Genomic DNA, 12128 nt, shown 5'->3' on the forward strand with positions numbered 1-12128 from the left:
TTTGTTTATATCAAGTAACCAAAAACAATTGAGTGCAGTTTACTGAGTAGTGAAAGCTAAATCTTTTCAGCAGAAAATATTTCTGGGGAATGAATGGCTTTGCTCCATGTATTCTGGTGCTGGTGGTGAGTACAGATGTATATCACTGGGATTATTAAGAGCTTATTGATTGCTAATTAGCATTACATCATGGTCCCAATTCAAATGCTTGGGAGTTCATTGTGCACTGGTGTTAAGTGGACTGTGGAGTTTGAACTGAACTGAACAGAAGTGAAGGAAACGTACCAGTAGGACAGCCCAGTTCATCACTGCCATCAGGGCAGTCGGCATAGCCGTCACACACCCATGTGTTGATGATGCAGGCTCCAGAGCCACAGTGGAAGCGGTTAGCAGCGCAGGTGGAGGGGCCCGGGGCCACCGTGTGAGGGGTGACGCCTCCTGGAAGAGTCACAACACGGCTTCAGAATGTAGGTGGACAAAGTACTCAACCCCAGTACTTCAGTTAAAAGTATAGATACTCCTGGTCAAATATGACTCAACTACAAGTGAAAGTTTCTCTTGTCAAATTTGTACTTGAGATAAAAGTACTGGAGAACTTGCTTTAGTGTGTGTGTGTGTACCTGTGCACTGTGCTTCATCAGACCAGTCACCACAGTCGTTCTCTCCATCACATTTCCACCATGTTGGAACACAACGACCATTCCTGCATTCGAACTGGAAATACCTGGAACAACCTGGAACCTCAGTGGGAGAGGCTGGAACACACACACACACACACACACACACACACACACACACAAACAAAACAGTTGAACATACAGTACAACTTAGTCAACAAGATGACTATTTGGCCGAAAAGGTACAGTATGGGCTGAAGCCGAAGCTTATTTTGCCCACTTGGACAAATAGATCAAAAAAAAAACGAAAAAAGACAAAAAACAGGGGTTCATTTTGAGCATGAACAATCATTTGACCAGGATGTGAGAGGGTCTTACCACAGTTGGCTTCGTCAGAGTAGTCACCACAGTCGTCCATGCCATCGCACTTCCACTCCAGACTCACACACACACCGTTTGCACATTGGAACGTGTACGCATCGGCATCACACACTTTACCAAACTCTGACGGCGTGGCTGAGAACACAGACAGCATCTCCATGTTTTACAAGAAATATGCAGCAATCTTTTTCATGTGCGTGAGTGTTTATACTAGAGGGAACCCCCTAATGAAATCATTATTACTACTTTACATGGGCTATTTTAGGTTTGACTTTGAGTTAGAATTGGGTTAAGGTTAAAGTTAATACCTCTAGCAGTGAGAGCTACTCAGTACTTCAGGTATAATTACATTACATTACATTACACTACATTACATTACATTACATTACATTACATTACATTACAGTCATTTAGCAGAAGCTTTTATCCAAATTTGCAACTGAAGTGATAATGTGTTCATTCAGTGTGATGTAATGTGTGACTGCCCACCACAGCCGGCGAAGGAGGGGTCCTCATCGGAGCCATCCTCACAGTGCTTGGTCCCATCGCACACCAGGGACTGGAACAAGCACTGAGCACGATTCTTACACACAAACTCCATATAGCGTGTGCAGAGTGGATCTGGAGGACAACACACACACACACCCACACACACACACATTTGACAAGAAATTCTTGACCAAAAACAAGATGCACAAGTTTGGGAATCTCAACAATGTAAGTTTTCAGTCTCAGTTCACGGATACAGTAAGCAGCGTATTCTCCATACTGTATTATGGCCACACACTGCATGCAAAGGTCATTGAAGTCTGTTTTGAATATACGTGGGTTTTCCATGTTCTGCAGTTATTTTCATCATTCATCATCATCCTTTCTAATGCTGATTTCCCTGTGTGCCAACAGGACATCCAGATGACCCAAACACTGCACCGCTTACCGCAATTCTGCTCATCAGCGCCCCCTGGGCAGTCCTGTATGCTGTTGCAGTGGGCGGTGGCCGGCAGACAAGTCCCGTTGGGGCAGAGAAATCCCATGCAACGCTCCCCCACTGCAACAAACACAACAATGCACACAGTGTTACAATCAATGATGGGACACAATTTCCACATGGGCGATTACGATGGTATTAGTTTGGGTGGTACAGGTTCACCAGCACCTGTTTAATGTCAGATGAACACTAGGTCAACCCGAGCCGACATAATATTAATGATAATGTGTCACTTTCTCCTGATTATCTTCAATGCACCAGAGTGTTGTGTACAGCACACACAACTGTCATCTTTTAAAAGCAAGTAATTGCCCTTCCTATTCTCTCACTCCTATAGTTGGTCTCTCGCTCTCCTTCTGTGTGTGTGTGTGTGTGTGTACATATGTGTGTGTGTGTGTGTGTGTGTGTGTGTGTGTGTGTGTGTGTGTGTGTGTGTGTGTGTGTGAACGTATGTGTGTGTGTACGTATGTATGTATGTGTACAGTATGTGCGTGTGTGTATGTATGTGAACGTGTAAACATGTGTTCTTAAAGCTATACTAGGTAACTTTTTCAAAAAAACTAAAGTTAAATTGTATATCTTTTGTGAGTGGCAAATGTTTCACAACACCCACTCCATGAATTTCACCCCCGAAAGCCTTTTATAAACATGCTTTCTATTGAAACGGTGGTGGGGCGCCCTTCCCGTGAAAATGACGTAATCCGGCCGGAAACAGAAACGGAAACGCGCCGGTTTCCTGTTTGGCCAGGAACTAGCGCGCTATTAACAAAAAGGAATCTCACGCTGTTTTTATGGTATTATAGGATTTGAAGATGGAAAAACAGCAGCAAAAGAAAGCACAGCTCATGGTAACTAAAGCTCCACTGGCTAAGAAAAACGATCCGTAGATAGTATAAAACAATTAAATGAACGCTTTTTTAAACGCTTCCGCCTTCCGGTGAAAACAAATGGAATTCTGGGTAATGCAGGACTCAGCAATAGACCTGCAATGACGGTAATGACCAGCAGAGGCTGCTAAAAATCGTTTTCTTTGGACCTGCCTCGTACTGCTTTAAAAGGGGAATGATGCCAGCCCTTGTGTTCTGTTGTGTCCTGTTGCCTTCCTAAATAAAATAAAAAAATCAACTACAGTACATAACGTGAGCGCTGGCATCATTCTCCTTTTATGTACTTTTGGAGCCGTGCACCCGGCTAGTTTCATTGTACTGTTCCTCTTTTTGACTGAAGTGGTGCTCGCATTCAACATGTGTACTTACCACACTGTCTGGGGTCTTCATCAGAACCGTCCTGACAGTCATCATCTCCATCACACACCCAGCGTTGGGGGATACAGTGACCAGTGTGGCACTGGAAGCTACTGGACTCACAGGTATGGTGGCCCACTAAGGACACAAATGGCGGGTGTTTGTGAGGATGGTGAGTGTGTTACCAAATAGGCCTGGACAATTTATTATTTTTTTCTTTTTCTTTTTTTCAACAATATGTTTATCGTTTTGGAATATTTAAATATATAGGACAAATATTCATATACAATCCTTCCTTCCACCCCACACAAACATTCACGGTAAAAAGGATGACTTAATAAACTTAAAATTAAACATAATGAGTAAATAAATACATAGTCAGTTATTTAAAACAATGGATATACTTTGGCAATATGTGGTCATTAGAAATATTATTCTCTCTCTCAAAAGAGTTCACGAAAACCATCTCCTCTCTTGCTTCTTCATTAACATGTTATTCAGAAGACTAATTACAGTACACTGTAATTAGTCTTCTGAATAACACGTTAATGGACATACTGTACATGCATCTACGTAGATGCATGTTATGTTATGTTACAGTATGTCTTGTCATGACATGTCATGTTAGAGATGGCCAGCAACATCCTGTTCATCACCTGTACAGTTGGCTTCGTCTGACCAATCCCTGCAATCATTGTCTCCATCACAGCGCCAGGACTCCCGTATGCACACGCCTCGCTCACACAGGAACTCCTCTGGGCCACACTGGTGAGACTCTGACACAGACAGAAATACAACACAGTATGTTTGTGGATAATATGCGCCAATACTGGAAAATAAAATTGATTCTATGGGTAATATGCTTGAAGTACCAAATGCTACTCCTGATCCTGAATCCATACATATTTCACATGTTCAGATCGGATAATCCATCAAAAGTTATAACAGTTCACATATTTTGCTAAGGCTGGTGGGGGGTTGGCGACTGCCGACACCCCCTAGAGGCCAATTTTTAATCTGAGTGCTTGACATTCGAACCAAAATTGTTCTATAGACCGGACCCTTACCTTAACGAAACTTTCACATGAATTTGAAATGAAAACAAAAAACGACACATACACAGCCCCCCACTACAGTCAGTGTTGACACAAAAGAACGAGAACATACTGGAACCCAGTACAACATGTTGTACTGGAAACCAGTGGGTCTAAACTGGATTCTAAACTGGGCCCCACAATTTGCAATAGCTATGATGTCAGGAATCAGTATTTTAACCACCTGATCCCTATACTTAGTGGATCGGATTCCCCCGGGGTCTCCTTTTTTCCCCTCTGCACCACATCTCTTTGTAGAAAATATCCCATCTACAAGCTCGCAACACGATTTGAGCTTGCAGATCTGTCTGGACTATGTTGATGGCTGAATGCAGGCATTTAGGCTACTTGTGTGATCACAGCAGTCTGCTGTCAAGACTTACCACAGTGTCCTTCATCACTGTCATCACCACAGTCATCCTCATGATCACATTTGAAGGCCAGAGGGATGCATGAACCAGATGACACACAGCGGAACTGAATGGACGGGTCACAGGATGTGGTGGCTGCAGGAGCGAACACACACACACACACACACACACACACACACACACACACACACACACACACACACACACACACACACACACACACACACACAGTTTTGTTTAACCACTTAAACCCTATACTTTTGACTGTATTCCCAAGGGCTAGTTAGGGCTTAGTTAACCAGATTCCCAAAGGGCACTAAATACCTTGGTCGAAAACAGCCGATTTACAAGCTCACAGAATGTTCCCCCCAGAATATGGATGCTAGGGTTCAAATGGTTAACTTGTGTTTAACTGAGACACAGTGAGAATAGCTGAGAGGAGACAACAGTAGATGTGTGATATATGTATATATATATGTCCTATTACAGTAATATATCATATTGAATGTTGAAATCGTTTCGTTTTTTTACTTACGACATTCCTGTTCGTCGCTCATGTCTCCACAGTCATTGTCGCTGTCACACTTCCAGATGCTACTGATACAGCGACCATTGGAGCAGCGATACTGGTTAGGCAAACAGCTGTGCTCTAATTGGACAGACAGAGGGAGATAATTTAAGCTAACATCAGGGAACATACTGTACAAAGACATCTTTCTGTCCTTTGTACTTCCTACTCTCCACAGCAAACTTCTCTTCAAAACTGTCCATGGTACTTTGCTGGCAGATTGGAGAAATAATAAAACGATGCTTGGTGCTAGCACTCACGTTCTGTCCCTCAGGTACTTGTTTTGTTTCATTTGAAAAGAGGCAACAAGGCAATCAGGACATGTTTCGGCTCTATGCCTTCATCAGAAGAAGGTAGAACAAAAAAACAGCAGTACAACTGGCGGTCCCCAAGGACCAACAATAACACTGAAGCCTCCAGTAATCTGGCACACTCCAAACAACTACACCAGCGCTACAAAATCTCCAGCTTAGTGCCGACACAAAAGTTGTGTGATTCTAAACCATCACTGTGGATGTGACTCTCCTCGTGTGAGTGTGTCAGGAACACATCCCCAACAATGTGCAAGTCTAAGTAATGACAGCCATATCTAACCAGCAAACAAAAATTGCATGCCTTTATTTGGAGAACCATGTAGGACACACTGACAGACTGATAATAAAATGTTGATATAAGATGCAATAAAAGCCAGTGTTATTGTGGTGGGCTAATTATTCATTTCATTAGGTCCACCTCTTTAGTCCATCAATTGTGCTGCCATCAAACATTAACATTACCTCCCACAAATTAGAGGTCAGACTTCGTTCAGGCAGTCAATCATTTGCATGGCTGGCCATTCATGTTTTCTTGTATTGCTATCCTTTTGAGGACATTTAAAAGATGTGGAGTCTTAAAAGAGGACACTTTCCTGGTCCTCAATTGCACAAGGAGCTATTTCAGGGTTAGCATTAGAGGTAAGGTTAGGGTTTAGGATATAACTCAAGTCTAGTCAACAGAAGGCCATATACTGTACCATTATACAGATATTTGATTATACATTATACTGTACAGCAATGTTGACATTACCTATATGTATTTTGTTTATTAGTGTTATGTGACAATAAACACCTTGAAATTGAACGTCTTCATAAGATATGAGAGAGAGAGAGAGACTCACCGGTCTTGATGCAGGTGTTATTATGTCGCTGGTATCCAGTGGGACACTGACACTGCAGCTCTCCATTAGGCATGGTGATGGTGGGGGTTCCGTCTGGACACACGCAGGTGTGTCGGTGCCCTGGCTGGGGCAGACAGAGCAGGCTGCAGGGCTGGTCCACACAGGCATTATGACCTGGAGGATGAGAAGTCCGTTCAATTTGCTTCAAAATGAAGTCACTTGACTTTAATTTGACTTTTAAGCCGTCTTAACAAAAGGTGCATAATGAAGAGCACAAACTCAAAAGTACAATGGTAAATAGTACCCTCCCACTAAGCTGTGACAATTAATTCATTTCTAATCGATTATTCTATAGATAATATTTTTCGATTAATCCAATAATTGAGCAGACTGCGTAGTCATCCAAACCCTGCAGTAAAAGTCTCAAGTAGTTTTAGTAGGACTAGAAGTAGTAGAAGGCTATTTTAGATATTTTAGATTCTATGTAGTCATTTGAACTATTCTCTGTATTTAAGGTGCTGTATTGACCACAGCTCCTTCAATACATTTAAAGCAGTTAAATACAGTTCTATTATCTCCCAACAAGATCAAGTGCTTAATGTCTCTACTCAGCCTTGTTTCCTCTGTCTGTCTGTCTGTCTCTCATTGTTGTCATTGGTCTCTCACCTCTGGTTTTTCCCTTATAGAAGATCTTGAGGTCCATCACGCCGGTCAGTCTGCCAACAATCAGCTCATTGTTCTGTGAGCCAACTTTGGGAGCTTTGAAGATCCCCATTCTAGACCAGTCATCCCAGTACAAGTCATTCTGCAGACAGCAAAAATTGGATCTTTGTAAGATGCCATTTGATTCCAAATGCATTTTGTTAACATACAGTCTAAATACAGTCTCACTCTCCATTTACTGTTGAAGTACAGTCTCTATATAGTCTCCATCCAGTCTCTATACAGTGTCCATTTAGTCTCCACCCAGTCTGTATAGTCTGAATACCTTATCTAACAGTCTAGTTTCATTCCAGTTTTTTGTCAGAATCCAATCTCTATAAGTATAGTCTCCATATAATTTTAGTTTCTATCCAATCTCTCTACAGACTCCATACAGTTTCTACTGAGTGTCTAATACAGTCTCTATACAGTCTAAATACACTCTGCCTACAGTCTCTTCGGTCTTCCTTCTAGTTTTGAGTTTTTCAGTTTGAAATCCAGTCTCTGTGCAGTACAGTCTCTGTTCAGTATGTTAGTTCACATCAGTGCATGATGCTGGTCCCACCTTGAACACAGCGATGGCGTACGGGTGAGGCAACCCCTCCATGAGCACGCTCCTCTGACCCCCGGTGAAGTCGGCCCTCTCGATGCGGTCACTGTAAGCCTCTGTCCAGTACAGCCAGTGATCATCAGCTGTGATGCCGTTGGGCCAGCGCACGCCCTCAGACACGATGCAGGAGATGTTGGAGCCATCCATGTAGCTGCGGTACACACCAGCCGCACGATCGCCCCAGTCCGTCCAGAACATAAGACTACAGAGGACAATGTACATTTACATGTACAGGAATACTCTGATATCTGGTAAGCATTGGATTATGGTTAAAGTCATTTAAACATGTGCTGTATTAAGCCCAATTTCAATTGTATCATATGATGGCGTCGTAGACCAAAAATTGCCGATCTGTAAGCTCACAACGCGAGCTTATAGATCTGATATTTCCAGCCGCCGAAGAAGTCGTCCGATTGAGCATAAATTAGCATTTAGTGTGGCTGTTCGGGTTTGAAGATACCCGTCCTCTGTACAGTCCTCTGTACAGAGGAGTTTTGTGTCGATGTCTTCTGTACAGTATCTTGTGATGGTGTTAAATATGCATACTTTTAAAACGGTCTAGGAGATTCAACCAAGGTGTTAGATAATGATAATGAACAGTGCGGTGCTATGCTTCGCCCTGTTTATTTTTAAAATAATTACCACCTCACTGTATATTATGCTGCGTTTTACACAGCTGCTTACAAACAAAATCAATACTTTGACACCAAATATTGATTAAAAAAATAAATAATTGTGTTAGTTAACAAGCTTCTCATTCCATAGCAACATAAATGGAGGCAGAGAAGTGGCCTGTTAATGAGAAATAAGAGACCACAGAATGCCATGATTGACCAATCAGAATAGATTATTCAACAAAGCCATGAAATAAGTGGCAATAAAAACTGAAAACCTGAGCAGAAATCTGTATTAACCTGGTTCTGCTTACTGCCTTTCAGACTTTACCACACTCAATGGGAACTGAAGGGTGAATAATAAATCCAGCATAACACCAGACAAGTGGACAGAAAGAGTAACAAGGACATTTACAAAGGAAACTAAGAAAGACGAAAAAATAATTTGCTTTTAAATTCAGCATTTATTTGAATGCATTGCGCTTGCATGCTACTACCTCTCTCCAGGCAGTAGGACCAGGGCTCGGGGATGTTCCAGTACAGAGGAGTTGAGCAGAGTGTGACGCAGGTCTCCGTCAGGGTTGGAAACCTGAAGACACATAAGACAGCATCAACCACACATGAAGACACCCCAAGAGTGACTTGCCAACTAATCCCTATAACAAGGAGAGAAGTGATCACTAATGGTGTTTGTTGAACCAGTTGTGTACCATTTACTGTAGGCAGAGACCTCCGGGCCCGCCCATGTCTATGTGTCCGTGAGCAAGACACTTAACCCCTAACAGCTCCTGATGGCTGCTCATCATGACCATCTGAGCAGCCGTCAGCAGAGTAAAGCTGAAACTGAACTTCCCCCAAAGAATTAAGGTCTCGGCTACCTACTGTCAATGTGGTGATGAACCTGAAGCTGCCTTCAAATCATCAAAATAGCATTCACAACATACTTAATTACAAACACACACAGCTTCATGCTGTACCTCTATCTTCTTGGCTCCAGCGTCGACCCAGTAAAGCAGCCTGCTGATGGGGTCAAAGGTTAGCGCCTCCACGTTTTGCAGATCTTTCCTCACTACCACCTCCTGTCCTGTGGTGCCGTTCAAACAAAGACGCTGTAGAGAGACGGAAGACGAGGCAACATCACATCTGGTACCATGGATGTCAAACTAGCTCATGCACAATATCCTGGGTTCAACTCTGTGTGTACCAACCTGTATGGTGTCCAGTGATATGTCGGCCCAGTAGAGACAGTTCCTGTCGTAGTCGAAGTCAAGCGCCACGGCCTCCCGGAGGCCAGCCAATGGTAGCACCTGATCGCTGCCTGTGGCCAGGTCATAGCGATGGATGGAGTTCCTCACCGCGTACAAGATGAACTCATTACTCTCTAACACAACACAGGAAACAAATACTGTTATGTTCTCACACAGACGAAGAAGTAAAACTATAATAGGAAAATTGCGTTAGTCTAATATACGTAAAGTATACTGACATTAGGTCAAAGTTCAGAACCAGCAAAAGCACAACTCTAATCTAAATGAAGAGAAGAAATGAGTCTTACCTCCAACAGGACAAGGAAGCATCTCTCCCTCCAGTCTGGCCTCCACGTCTCCACCACTGCAGCTGTCTCCTGGGACCTTCCTATAGCTGCAAACATTAAACAAGATGACTGTAACAGGGCTCAGTAGGAGCGAACTCTAACAGGGCTGGTAGCAGTAAACTGCAGCAGCAGTCAGTAGAAGCAAATTATAACTGGGCTCAGCAAGAGCTACTGAAACTATAACAGGGCTCAGTAGGAGCGAACAGATGACAGCAGGAGTTTTGGGCAGGGATCAAAGTAATCTATTATTTGGGGTGCTTTACAGAAACACAAATTAAGCTGCTTGCCATGCATATTAGTATAATCACAAAGCAGATCCTGCCATATCTCGTATCCATGGAAAGTACCAAACATCACACTCTTTCAGCAGACTTCTGGTCTCAGTGTTTTCAGAAGGGCATAGACGGTCTTTTACCAGAAATCTCTTGAAGCACATTCAGCTTCAGATTCACATTAGACCCTCCTCCAATCAAACAGCTCCATTGCTCAGGTATTTTAGACCGAGCAAATACACAAATCAGAGCCAAGGCTGCTTTACAGCATCACAAAGTAACACAAGCTGTAAACAGATGTGTACAGAGAGAGACACACACAGAGACATATTCTGCTTCTTTACTGTCTGTATAGGAACAGATGTGTGTGATTGTGAACAGGATTGTATTTGCAGACAGGGAATCAAGAGGGATGTATTTGTCTCTTACTCATACAGGTACAAACAGAAAAATGTTGTTGAGACATGTTCCGCAGAGACTGTGCTAACACAACAATACAACAAGATAATAAGAATTACAAAAAGTAATAATACTGGATGTAATTAAGTTAAAACATTGAATAAAAGTAAGAGTAAAATATATAGATAAGACAGAAATAAAGTTGTAGGCGGTAGGACGGCAGGTATGATATTGCACTTTTACCTTAGCGCTAGGTATACTCTTGGTTGCTTGTTTTTGCAGAAAATGCACTAAAGACTTCTGGTGATTAGTAGTTTTCGTTCCCTACCTATGTTGAATACACTTATTGTAAGTCGCTTTGGATAAAAGCGTCTGCTAAATGACTGTAATGTAATGTAATGTAATGATAACCTAGGTTATCATAGCTACAGTAAATATTCAGCAGCAGTGGGAAATGTGCAAGAAGCAGAGGGCATACATACATCAATTTTACTTGTCTATGTACATTGTGCAAGTGACATTTTGTGAGGCTGCTCAGGATTTTACAGGAATAGGAATGGGACAACAATTCAGACCGGGAGTCTCTCACCCAGCCAGGCCACCTGGCCAGATGCCATATATGAGGATTTAGAGAGCAATGACCACTGAGTACATTAAGGAGTAATACAATGATTGTGATTTACATGACTGTTAAGACCTCCAAACGTTGCAAAGGTGATACCGATGTGCTCTTTTTTAATAGCCTCTAAAACTCATCCTCTTACGCATTCCAATGATATATTACAAATATTTAGGCTCAACAGTCAACAGCACTCCTTCCACATTTACACGGGACTGTCTCTTTGTGCTCACCAGGCCGGGAGGCGAAGACTATGTTTTCCTTCCTGTGAGTCTGTCTGTGTCTGTCTGTGAGCAGAATATCTCGGCCAACACTGGACCGATCGGTGTGAAACAGGCCATAAAAACCCTCCAACCCAAATCTGCCTCATGGTGGTACTATAACAGGCCGCTTCACAATTTGGACTATAACTGTGGACTCCTTGGATGACGCCCATTTCCAACTGACAAGATTTTACACCATTTGGCGTTTTTTTAACTTTTTAGCACTACATCTACATCTGTGAGCAAGCATATGAATAAACATAACATTTTTGAATGATTGAGACCTTTGTCAAATAATCGGTTCATGAAAATTAAGGAAGACATGAGCAGTATGGGCTGTCAGTTAATTATGGACAGCCTAATTGACTATCTTGTAAAGGACAACATAATTCCAAAATGTTGTTACCAACAAGTCATCAAAATTGGCATCTATTTGCCGGACCCAGGGGGTCTGGCTTACATGAGGCTTTGTACCTGTTTCGTCCATACATGGGCATGGTCACTTTGTCCTTAGGCCCCAGCCATAAAAGTCTGTCCCCCTTTCGTCCATACATGGGCATGTTTTGTACCCGTTTTCTCCATACATGGGCAAAAAACTGGTTTTGGTCACTTTGTCCTTAGGCCCCAGCCATAAAA

The 12128-nt window shown here is 42.5% G+C and overlaps 1 protein-coding gene across 1 annotated transcript in view; it reads right to left on the reverse strand.

Moving 5' to 3' along the window:
- sorl1 (sortilin-related receptor, L(DLR class) A repeats containing) overlaps positions 1-12128 on the reverse strand; it is an 83334-nt gene that overhangs the window by 14967 nt on the left and 56239 nt on the right. Inside the window, exons 16-31 of the mRNA XM_080427987.1 lie at positions 9901-9986; positions 9554-9726; positions 9323-9454; positions 8843-8934; positions 7687-7933; positions 7086-7224; positions 6420-6593; positions 5231-5344; positions 4708-4830; positions 3887-4006; positions 3243-3368; positions 1936-2046; positions 1488-1619; positions 996-1133; positions 621-755; positions 286-438 (exon numbers count right to left, since the gene is read on the reverse strand). Coding sequence (XP_080284113.1) covers positions 286-438; positions 621-755; positions 996-1133; positions 1488-1619; positions 1936-2046; positions 3243-3368; positions 3887-4006; positions 4708-4830; positions 5231-5344; positions 6420-6593; positions 7086-7224; positions 7687-7933; positions 8843-8934; positions 9323-9454; positions 9554-9726; positions 9901-9986 — 2195 coding nt within the window. The remainder of the gene's footprint in view (positions 1-285; positions 439-620; positions 756-995; positions 1134-1487; positions 1620-1935; positions 2047-3242; positions 3369-3886; positions 4007-4707; positions 4831-5230; positions 5345-6419; positions 6594-7085; positions 7225-7686; positions 7934-8842; positions 8935-9322; positions 9455-9553; positions 9727-9900; positions 9987-12128) is intronic.

The sequence above is a fragment of the Gymnoscopelus braueri genome (genome assembly GCF_963280865.1).
Source record: "Gymnoscopelus braueri genome assembly, chromosome: 5".
NCBI lineage: Eukaryota > Metazoa > Chordata > Actinopteri > Myctophiformes > Myctophidae > Gymnoscopelus > Gymnoscopelus braueri.